At 34.5% G+C, this 11,983-nt stretch overlaps 2 protein-coding genes across 2 annotated transcripts; one reads left to right on the top strand and one right to left on the bottom strand.

The window, feature by feature from the left end:
- Positions 1-93: 93 nt before the first annotated feature.
- On the bottom strand, positions 94-4,151 carry LOC145579025 (uncharacterized). The gene is made up of 6 exons (XM_081636311.1): positions 3,910-4,151; positions 3,241-3,395; positions 2,495-2,712; positions 1,783-2,392; positions 676-1,197; positions 94-582 (listed from the first exon to the last, which is right to left on the bottom strand). Exons 1-6 carry the CDS (start codon positions 4,128-4,130, stop codon positions 476-478), a joined length of 1,833 nt encoding a protein of 610 aa, XP_081492437.1. The 5' UTR covers positions 4,131-4,151; the 3' UTR covers positions 94-475.
- Positions 4,152-9,095: 4,944 nt separating this feature from the next.
- Positions 9,096-11,384, top strand: LOC145605901 (putative protein phosphatase 2C 8). Its single transcript, XM_081661968.1, has 2 exons — positions 9,096-9,701; positions 10,695-11,384. The coding sequence occupies exons 1-2, from the start codon at positions 9,117-9,119 to the stop codon at positions 11,022-11,024; spliced, it is 915 nt and encodes a 304-aa protein (XP_081518094.1). The 5' UTR covers positions 9,096-9,116; the 3' UTR covers positions 11,025-11,384.
- Positions 11,385-11,983: the final 599 nt, after the last annotated feature.

The raw sequence follows: 11,983 nt of genomic DNA, 5'->3' as shown, positions 1-11,983 counted from the left end.
TTAGAATTTGAGTATTGGAAGAATTTGAGTATTGGAACACTCCCATTTGTAAATTGATAAGCAAATATAACCAGACAAAACGCAAGGTTACCAATGAACAATTTCCATATTATTATTTTACCTATTACAAGGATTCATTGCATGTTAAAACGACAAAGGAAAATGGTACATTGGTCAAATTAACCCCTAATACAAAGAATCATGAAGTTACAACATACACATCTGAACAATACAAAATGGTATTTTGGGTTTGATTTTGGCAATTCCTTCCATTTTAGTTACAGCTAACAAACTTCGGCGGATTCTAAAGAATCTAAAACATGTGACCATTCCTCATGCAGCAATCACGCCAGTCAACACTACTGAAGATCATGATAAAAGTTCTTACAATACTTCGTTGATCTTAGGTTACAGAGAATATTGGTCCTTGTTCAATTCTTGCAGCGGGTGACAGATGAGAGCAAAACTGTGAGAGCTAATCCATATTTGGTGCCACTATATCTACGTCTAAAGGTGGAGCAAGTGGTGGTGATAAGTGCTGCATGGTAATCAGCTCCTCTCTACTATACTTGATCCTTTGATCTATATCAAAATATTGATTAGGGGTTAGATAAAGACCACAATACAAATGACTAGCTAGATAAAGCAGTAAGAATACTATACTTAGTTACTTACCTAATGCCTCCTTGTTGAACAAGGTGGGTGATACGGATGATTTTCCTTCTCTTTGTTTCAACTTCGAGGCCTTTAAGCTTTTCTGTGACAGAGCTGCATTAGGGCCGGAGCAGTTAAGGTCTGCTGAAGCTAGAGATAGATGATCATGCCTCACTCTGATACCAGGATACTTCTTACAGAATGATCTCAGAGAATCAATGGTTAAAAGCCAACACCCCCTTAAATCAAGCACTTCGAGTGTTACAGGTGGGTTGAACGACTCAACTGCCCCATTGGTCAGAAGAGTACCCTGAATGCTAAGTCTCGCCAGCTTTTTTACTTGTGAGAGATATTCCAGGCACTTGTCGGTAAGGGCGGTGCTATTAAGTGATAAATAGCTTAGCTCCCCAGAACCTAATAGAGCATAGACAGCTGCATCATTCACTTTGGTCTTTTCCAAATCTAACCTTTCCAAGTGCTTCAGGTCCTGTAATGCAGCTAGCGAGAAGACTTCATCTTCATTGCTACTTGGATGAATAAAACCTGACAAAAAATGTCATTTCAACTTTTGCTCAACACAATTTAATACTTCGTATTAGGGGTGAGCATAACAGGGTACCCTGTAAAAATTCCAGGAACCGGAAGTCCGGAACCGGCTCAAAATTCCAGGTTCCGGTTCCGATTCAGGGTACCACGTATTATAATATACTCACTAACTTTTTCGTAGATTTTTTAATAAAAAACTGGTTGGTCGCTAATTTATAATGTTTGCAACTTGCAAATAAGACAAACTAATAGTAGTTGTCAAACAAATTTAATATATATATTTTTATAATTGTAATTTTGATATTTATTATTTAAAAATTTAGGAAGAATTAGTGTATAATTTGAAATTAAGTGATACTTTTATCAGGTACAGGGTACCCTACATGTTCCGGTTCCAAAAAATTGAGAACCTGAACCGAAACCTGTTACAACAGGTTCTCCAGTTTGCTACCCGGAACCGGAACCTCTTGTAGAGGTTCCGGTTTCGGAACCTGCGGTTCTAACAGGTTTCGGTTCCAATTCAGGGTACCCTGATTTTTTGCTCACCCCTACTTCGTATCAATAATCCGAGTTCCAAATTACCTTTAATATTTGTATTGCTCAAGTCAAGTGTCTTTAGGGAAGGCATCGTACTCATGTATGCTATGGCAAAATCATCCATTAGTGTGTGAGACAATGACAGAGCTTCAAGGTTAGGAACATGTCCTGCCAAAGCTTCCAATCCGGCATTGCTGACTTTTGTGTTGTTCAGATTTAAGTGTCTCAAATTTACACCTATACAAGAAATTGCTTCAACAGCATCATCTTGTATAGTGCAAGAACTAAGATCCAAATGTTCTAGAGCAACCATGCAACGCAAAAAACCAAAATTACTAAGAGAGGTGTTTGATAGATTCAAGAAAGACAGACAGCTTGCCTCAATAGTCGAAAAGACCAAATCGGCCTCCGGGAATGAGGACCCATGGGCAATCAGCTTTCTCAGGGTTACCCGATCACTTTTATCTTCCAATGCAGAAAGGATGGTGCAATCACTCATGTTCAAGCTTTGAATAGACTGCAGATTTGGAAACTTAGTAATATTGGTCCAAGCTACATTCAAGAAACTCAACTTAGGAAAGTTCTTTAAAGCTGCAGCCCCTTCATCAGATATTTCACTCCCCCAAACATCAAGATACTCAAGGTTTGTCAATTCCTATTATGCATTAAAATTAGTGCAAAGCATCACATGTTACAGCATTTCTACTGTGAAAAAGAGGCCAGAAACATAAGCATCAACAGAGGGATAAAACCCTACCTGGAGGGAACTCAATGCCAAATCAGAAACAGGCAGCCCTCCTAAGTCTAGTGTAGATAGATTCCGAAGTGTAGAGAGAAGCTTTACACCATCAGCAGTTACTCCTGTCTGTGAGAGATGAAGTTTCTGTAGTTGCGACAAGGATAGAAGATGCTTTATTCCAGAATCAGTGACTTTCATACATCTTGAAAGGTCAAGCTGCATTAAGCTGGTCATCCCTGAATATGATAGATGAGCATGAGCTAGTTAAGCAGCATTCTCCATATACATGAAGTTCCAAACAGGCAAGTTTAACAGAAAATAAAGACTACTATCACCCCCCCCCCCCCCCGGCCCCCCACGCGCACACACACACACACTTTTTTTGCTTTTAAAAAAATTCCATTCCTTCCAATACACAAACTTGTCCTGTGCACAAATCTCTGGCAAGGTAATACAGTACCAACTTCTCTTTTTTTTCCCCCTTCCAGAGGGACCAAGTTAACAATAAACACATCATAACAAGCCACTTAGCCATCCAATCGAACCAATACTGTAAAGAACTAGACCTTTGTGGTCCATTTGTATTATTACCAGGATATATGCCCATCAAAGACACTCTTTTATGACAACAGGATATGTCACAAGCCACCCAAGAACTTTGAGAATATCATGGCTAAAGACTTCATGTTCTAATTCAATACTAAAATCATAATCACACAACCGAACCAGCAAGGAAAACAAAAATCTTGGAAGAAAATGTACACCTGCAAGAGGCCAAAGCGCAGGGTTATTAATCCGGTAGCAGTCTGCCACATTGAGGGAGCGCAAATACGAAAATGCTCCCAAGTAAGCCATCCACTCCGCATCCACCGAGTTCTCCCCGCTTAAATCAACCTCCTCTACACTAAATTTGAACACTCTACACAAAAATCCACATACAAAGAACAAAATCAAACATTGGCCAAATCACAAATGTGAGAGCATAAGAAATAGAAATCATAACACTCTTGCTCTAAATTTCAGAGTACATTATAGCTCTAGGCACATCCTAGCCTATGTTCTGCTCATTTGGAGCGCGAGCTAGGTACAATCGCGTGTATAATAGAAATCGCTAACACAGTTTGAATTGAAAGTTCTCAAAACAATTCAATTTCCATAATCAAAAGATGTGACAATTACCAAAGATCCATATACTCTTTCACTATTCAACTAATTAGATTCCTATTTCCTAACCCTCAAACAATGTTATCAGGCAACAAAAACATAGAATTAAAAATTAAAAATATAAAATCATCATCAATTCGTGAATTGACACAACAATTGAACATAATTCAAAGTTGATCAAACAAAATCGAATTCCATCGAGTATGAATTGAAGATACAATAATAATGATGAGTTAATACAATTGAAAGAGAAAGAAAGAGGAACAAACTCGAGCAAGGAAGGAAAGAGAAGACGGCGATTCAAAAGACGGTGGAGAAGAGCGGAAGCGAGCGGCGAAGGGAGGCGTTCCAAAGATCGGCGCTGCATCCGCCATTTATCGACGGCGTATCTGCTATCAGTCGCAGCATCAATGCACATCCTCGCAAGTCTACTGTCGATATTCGCCATTTTTGTCACTCTTTCTCTCTCCTCAAGCTTACTTCCTTTCATGGCTGTCTTTTGTTGACCACTTTTGTTCTGATTGATTCATTTATACAAGTAGATAAATTTTGGATCATAAACAAGCATTGTTTGACCTAAGTTCATAATTTAACAATCTACTACATACGTTGTATATTATGCGTAACTTTCGATAATAGCCTAAAGTTGTTAACAAGGTAGCAAGATGACAAAACTCAAAATTTCTTTATCTTTAACTCAACTAATGTGTTTGATATGTCTATTTTAGCTTATCTTTTAGTGATTTAAAAGCAAGTTAAAGGTTTTAGGTTTGACTCAATAGATTTTATGCATGTTTAATATGGAGAAGAATAATCTACTAAATTTGAAAAACTACTTTACTCTAGCCTTGCCCTAATTTTTGCTTATTTCTTTTTGAAAATTTTGACATTTGCTATCAATGAAATAAAATTAAATTTTAAATAGGTAGCAAATGTGAAACAAGGTACTTTCTCTGATAGCAAATGTTAAATTTTCCTTTCTCTATTTTTTTTTTTTAAAAAAAAAAATTACTTATGCAATTATGCCCTTTCATGAAAATTTTTAATCATTAAAAGTTAAATGCTTGTTGAAATTGTATCAACCAATCTTCCATACATGCAAACACTAACGTAATGCAATTAGCTAATCACCTAATAAACTAATACTTATTTTTTTTCCTCTAATAATTATTTTTCGTATTATATTTATTAAATGTAAACAAAGGGATTGGATATGAGAGATGATAAATACTAAGTAATAATAAAGAATGACCGCAATGAAGATCATAAAAAGAGAGATTTATCATAAAATAGCAAAAAAAAAATATCAACCTTTTTTTGATATTTATATGATTACATCAAAAAATGTATTAATACTATTAGATAATAAGTAAAGATATTCTTCATTGTTGAAATTTAAGCATTGTCCGATATATAAAAATGAATTTATTTGCGATCTTTATAAATTAGGAAACATATGGATAGACTAGCTAGTTAAAGTGAGATTATTTAAAATTAAAATGTGTCAAAGTATAATTGATTTTTGAAGCTGCCAAAAAATGAACTTGTTAAAAAATGGCAGCTACCAAAAATTCTCAGGTCCAAGTAACCGCGACATCCTTAAACGACACGTTGTCCAAATATTGGGGAGCTATATACTTGTAACCTTTGATGATGAATCATCCACCGATTAAACTTCTTTATCCACCTTACATCTGTACCCTTTACTTTCAATCTCAGCCGTCCACCTACCCCCCACCCCCTCTTTCAAACTCCCCTGAATTCGGTCATCAGAGTTTGCGACATACGGAATACTACATTCACATTTCTCACAAGCATTGTACATTTATACTACATACTACGTATACACTTTCTACCCTCAAATTAAAGTACCGGTCACCGTTTATTACTAGAAGTTGTGACTTATCGTATACAGACCCTCGATCATAATCATTATATTAGATGTATGAACCATGTAACAAGAAGATGCTTCATTCGGTACAACATCAAAATAAACCGAATGAAGTTGAATGATAATATGTATACAATGTTTTGTGGATCATAATATCACTACATACTCTATACATACGTGTTAAGTAAGGTGACAATAGTTTTAAAGTCCTAGACAGTCAAATTAAACTTTGTTTGAGAAGATATTTATACGTGTCAATTTAACAAGATTTATACTAGAACAACATACAGACTGAGTAAACCGAACAATCACATTGTTGAATCCAATACAATGTTTACAAGGATAGACCTTTTACTATGAATCATGCATATGTGTCCACCTTAGCTTGTATAATATACAATCCTTTCTTTTTACATACACTCAATGAATCACCTCTTGCCTAGTTATATATATATATATATATATATATATATATATATATATATATATATATATATATATATATATTTACATTAGAAAGTTGTAGAAGCAATAAAACATCTTCAAAACAACCGATGAATCCACTTTTCTTCTATACCACTCTTCTTTCTCTTCTTCATCCTTCTTTTACTAGTGAAGAAATGTATCACCCTAGTAAGTCCATCAAATTAAGGGTATCTAAACTTATGATAGGTGTAATACATAACCGCCGCCGCCAGCCGAAGAGGACTACTCTTCGGGGGTCAAGGAAAGTTAACCATGAAAAACACAACAAAACCACCGTGCCGTTTTCGTGTTTGGTCCATGATAAAGCGGCGAGTCTGAGCAACTCGGCCGCTTCGAGCAGTCCGCAACTAAACAGCTACGAGGCGTCCTCGTCGTCTTCTTCGTCGTCACCATCGTCTACTACAACGACGTCCCCTCAAGGTAAATGAATTGTATTGTTTTTGGAAACTTAGCTTGATTAGTACGTAGTTGTTTACATGCTGATCCCACGTTTATTTCAGGATTATTACAAATTCTATAATTACTTTAATTCATTAATCATCAATCCTTTTTGTCCCTCTATCTGCTTATGGTATTTGATGTGCATGATGTATGCAAAACAAAAATAAGGTTGTGAGGAGTTTGTTGTTTTTTCAACGTATAAAAAAAATGCTTTACTTATTAAATATTTTCTACTCCTCCATTTCACTTTGTTGTTGTCTATTCAATATATATTTTTTAAAAAAAAAAAAATTGCAAATTATAGCCATTTAAAGTTCGTATTTTGCAAATTGCAGCCTTTTAAAAATTTTTTTGCAAATTGCAGCCCAAAAGTTTGTATAAATTGTAAATTGCAGCCCGATTCAATTTTTTCATCGGTTTACATGTTGAAAAATCTTCGGTTAAGGTTTTAGGGGTCATTTTAGTCCTTAGGAGCCGGAATTGAGCTCGGAATTAGCAAAAAAAATAACGTAAGTATCTCATATTTACAATTTCCCACTAATCGATACAGTTTTGTTACGCAAAACGAGATACTTGCATTATTTTTTGCTAATACCGAGTTCAATTCGGTCCCCTAAGACCTAAAATGACCTCTAAAACCTTAACCAAAGATTTTTCAACATGTAAACCGATGAAAAAATTAAATCGAGCTGCGATTTACAATTTATACAAACTTTTGGGCTGCAATTTGCAAAAAAAAAAATTAAATGGCTGCAATTTGCAAAATACGAACTTTAAATGGCTGCAATTTGCAAATTTTCCAAAAAAAAAATGCAAACTATTTGCTCCATCCGTTTCACTTTGTTAGTTTTATATACTACTATTTTGAGCGTTTTAAAATGATGTACTCATATAAAATATATATACCCCTAACATTATTATGAATGAATAATTTTCATAATCTATGAATAAATTAATCTAAATGGGTGTTTAAAGAGTCTAATAATTATAATTGATTACTTTTTTTAGTGCATAATTTCCTTTTTTAACATCTTAATTTATTTTTCTTATTTTATCTTTCTCCAACCATAATCCCCACTTTTATTTTATTATTTCTCTTGTTTCTTATCACTAATATTTAATAAGTCCATATAAAAACTTATTATTTATCTGTTTCTTTTTTATTAATTTCTAACTTTTCAAAAAATCTACACTATATTTTACTTCATTCAACTCAATCTTTTTAAAATCACATGTCAGTTTAATTGATGTACTTAAAAATAAAAGGAGCACCCTTCTTTAAAATAATTACTAGTACCTATTCTTTTAAATTAGAAGCAAGCATCATGTATATTATATAAGATCTATATATACTTAAATAAGCGGGTTTGAAGTCAACCATTTTTGTACGGAATTGACGATTATAAACCCCCTTTCATTTTATATTTAGCTATTCGCACATGTATTTACATACGTTCGTGCTCATTAACAGTGAATTAATACAACCATCATGTATATATTCACGACATATTTATCAACAATTTTTAATGTTAGTAATAGTGATGAATTTGTCTACGAAATACAATTCAATTTTCTCATATACTTCCTAAGAGATCATAGAATACGTTGTATGCTTGTTCCCTCCAATATATACTTACCTAGATCAAAGTTGATAATGATAACTAAATAATGAAATATAGAAGAAAAACGTGTTTGTGGTATAAGATTCTAAATTTTCAAGACAAGTTTCAATATTAGTACATTTTAATCATTTCAATTTTCTTACAAAATTTATACTTCGTATTTATTACTTACTTATTCATTCTATATACTCCGTATCTATCAACTATCATACAATTAAAGCTATGAATATAATAGCATCTCACTAGAATGAGTATAATAAATCCCTTCTAGAATGAAATTATATAGAAGTTCAAGATTGAATTTGTTTTCAACCTCTCTTCTTCTAAGCTTCTATATATTCTCTGCTTAATGATAACATATTCAATACTTATTATACATATCATGGAGTATATTTTATTGTAGTGCATGTTAATTACTTAATAATAGTAGTTTTTTTTTTATATAAATAATAGTACACGTTTGTTCTTTCTTATTTTGTTAAGTTACAACATACAAGCAAAGAGCCGCCAAGACACGTGGACAATATGTCAATATATATATTAGCTAGACAAAATTATAAAACTTGCAAAGAATTCAACAAATTAAACTATTTAACATCCTGTGCGCGCATATGTTCTTATTTACCTATGGCCGGATCTGGATGTAGTTTGATTGTACCCAACCCGACAAGAAATAGTTGGAAATTTGGAATTAAATGTTATAAGCCAATCAATAATAATACAATTGTTTGTAAAAAAAAAATAAAATAAAATAAAATAAAATTTAATAATACAATTGTATAAAAATACAAGTTGATTGAACATTTAATTCACATACTCCTCATCAGGTCGGGGGGTAAGGGCGAGTTTCCTTGTACCAAAGTCTTTGACCTGTACTACTAATTCAAGTGGTAGTATAATAATTAATTTAACCAACCAATAGCAAAATACTAATACTATAGTGTATATATATGTTTATTTATGTGCAGATGATCGTCAAAACAGTCTTAGTGAAGGGGAGCCAGTATTGGGTTTGGTTAAAACTGAGGAGCTAAGCATGGATGCCCCAACAAACACCACCATCTCCCACGGCGTAATCTCCGTGATCGGTCGCCGAAGATCTATGGAGGATGCTGTCACTATTGCCCCTGCCTTAGTCCAAGTCACTAAGTTCCACTCTACCAGCAGGAGAAACGACTTGTCCGATGAGTTGATGAGTTATGATTTCTTCGCCGTGTATGATGGACATGGTAGCTATAGGGTAGCACAGAGGTATAAGGAGAGGCTCCACCACGTCGTGGCGGAGCAGCTCCTTAACGCGGGCCGGGTGGATCAGTGGGAGAGTGTGATGACCACCAGCTTTGCTAGGATGGCCAGTGAGTTAGCAGCGGAGGATGTTGAAACCTCGGTTGTTAACACCGAGGAGGCGGTAGAGACTACCGCATTGGTGGTCATGTTAGGCAAGGAGGAGATTGTGGTGGCTAACTGTGGTGATTCTAGAGCTGTGTTGTTCTGTGACGGCGTCGTGTTGCCCATGTCACGTGACCTTAAGGTTAGATCTCGATCATACATTTCCCTTCTAATAATAAACAACCATGTCCATTACCTAAGGTTTCTGTTTATGCAAGTCATTCTATTCTATTCTATTCTATTCTAATCATCTTTGATGCATTTTGCATATTTGATTCAACTTATCTGGTCATGATTTTATTTGGTTACAAATTTAATATTCCATACCTTGCTATGATTGTATCTTATGTGTATAATATGAATAAGTTTAGAATTCAAGATCACCACGTCATAAAGATCTTATCTAATCTATAAATCTTAAAATCCACGTTTAAATAATTATTAATCACTATTTTATATATTTGTGGCTAGGATCATTGTGTCGTGGCTGAACTCGTGGTATCCTAATTTATAATTCCGCTTCTTTTTTAATTACAGTTTAGCTGGTTTTTAAAGGGGCTGATAAGGCTAAATGGTTAACATGTTAGATACCTAAAGATAAGTTTTTTTAAAAAAATTCGGCTTTACTTTGTTTTATATATTTTTTGGAGCAACGTGTAAGATATTAGAGATTTTCTATACAGAAACGGAAATGTACTTGACCCTTGAGGAGTTGAGGGTTCAACATACACTGTTCTATAACTTCTATAGTTGGGAGCTAGCCACTCTTACATTGTTACATTCGCCTTAAATGTAGTTTCTCTGTTATGTTGTACATCATTTATAGACAAATGTGCAAGGATGTAACCAAAATGGTAACCTCTTGCTTTCACATAGCTAAGGAATAATAGTAATAGTCTAAGATTTGAACACCCCTAGTAATAGACCAAGTTCAATTCATTATTACATGAGTAGATATGTGTAAATTTGCAAGTAATAAAAAATACTACCCTGTAGAAGACTATAATATTTATTATGGTCCTGATTAAAAGATTACGATGGCTAGTAAAACCATATTTGTGCCAGAATGTAACGATTGTCATTTTACAACATTTATATCCTAGCAAAAATTTAGCCTTATACCGAATTCCTTAATTATAGAGTGCCTTTTTTTATAAATGACTCGAATCATATGATATCTCCTTGTTGATCCAACTGAATAATTTCTTCCTCCTTGTGAATGCAGCCTTATGAACGCGATGGAGTCACTATGATATCCGTTCCTCAGGTGACAGTCCACAAGCGCGGCACATCAGAATACTTCATGGTGATTGCTAGTGACGGTCTATGGGACGTGGTGTCCAACGAAACAGTCTGCGACTTAGTAAGGAAATGCTGTTCGGGTGAAGTAGTCAGTAGGAGAATGGTGGAAGGGTCAATAGGCAACTGTGCAGCTGCTTCTGCTGCCATGCTGGTAGAGTTGGCTCTTGCTCGCGGCAGCCAAGATAATATTAGTGTCATAGTGGTTGAATTGGGAAAGGGTCAAGGCAATGCCGGAAGCTCATCAGCTACTTGATTCATAGTCTGAAACATATAATTAGTTGTATGGCTAATTATTTTAACCCCTCCCTGAATTACATTATGCACTATACTCTTACAACGCGTAATTGTGTAATTGTAATGTTCTTTCTTGACTTACTAAGAGCAAGAAACGTTTTGTTGGGAGTGTTAAAATCATTTCCCGTCTTTAGTATACGTGTATCATATTAGACTTTCAGTACTTTCCTTTTTTATATCGTGTTTTTTTTAACTATCGATTACTATGTACGACAGTTCTAGCATGTAGAAGAGAGTAGAAGTTGATGTTTTTCTTGAAGACATAAATCAGTAACTGGTTTATATTTTCTGAGAGTTATACACTGAGACTTTTAGCCAATTGTATGTGATTTTTGTCTCAGCATAATTATCAGTTAATCAACAGTTTTTGGCTTTTATCAGCTAGGCTCATTAGTTAATAGCTTCATTTTTTTGCCTTGTAATATCTTGCATCTCCATATACTACCTCTGGTTCAATTTACTCGCAACAAAGGAATATTTTATGTCTCACAAATAATACCCCTTTGTTGCGAGTAAATTGAACCGGAGGTAGTACTTTGTTCTTTCACGGTGTATTGGATTCGTTGCAGTATATTATTATGTTCGGATTGGTTATCTAATGCAAGAGAGAAGACAATGGGGTACTTGTACGTTTGTACAATTGTACTCTTTCCGATAACCTTACTGGCTGAACCACTTCAACTACAGCCTGTGGCAGCACAGTATCGAAAAACATTTCCCTATTTCTAGAGCCAATAAGTCATACAAGTATATGCTACTATCCATACTATTTTAGGATGTTTGAAAAAATAAAGAAGCCTTCCAATTGATGTCATAAACTTACAATCCTTTTGAATTTTAAGAACATTACTGGAAGAACTGCTTCAGCTGCAGCTTGTGACATAACTTGACTACGAATTGCTGATAAATAAAGTACTT

The sequence above is a fragment of the Chenopodium album genome, chromosome 2 (genome assembly GCF_948465745.1).
Source record: "Chenopodium album chromosome 2, dcCheAlbu1.1, whole genome shotgun sequence".
Taxonomy (NCBI): domain Eukaryota; kingdom Viridiplantae; phylum Streptophyta; class Magnoliopsida; order Caryophyllales; family Amaranthaceae; genus Chenopodium; species Chenopodium album.
This window is presented reverse-complemented; position numbering and strand designations above follow the sequence as displayed.

Coding starts and splice junctions, on each gene's coding strand:
- LOC145605901 (XM_081661968.1), top strand. CDS start 9,117: ATGGATGCCCCAACAAACACCACCATCTCCCACGGCGTAATCTCCGTG. Junction 9,702..10,694: donor TGCAAGTCATTCTATTCTAT/TCTATTCTATTC, acceptor TTGTGAATGCAG/CCTTATGAACGCGATGGAGT.
- LOC145579025 (XM_081636311.1), bottom strand. CDS start 4,130: ATGAAAGGAAGTAAGCTTGAGGAGAGAGAAAGAGTGACAAAAATGGCG. Junction 3,396..3,909: donor CTCTTTCCTTCCTTGCTCGA/GTTTGTTCCTCT, acceptor ATTTTTGTGTAG/AGTGTTCAAATTTAGTGTAG. Junction 2,713..3,240: donor TGCGCTTTGGCCTCTTGCAG/GTGTACATTTTC, acceptor TATCATATTCAG/GGATGACCAGCTTAATGCAG.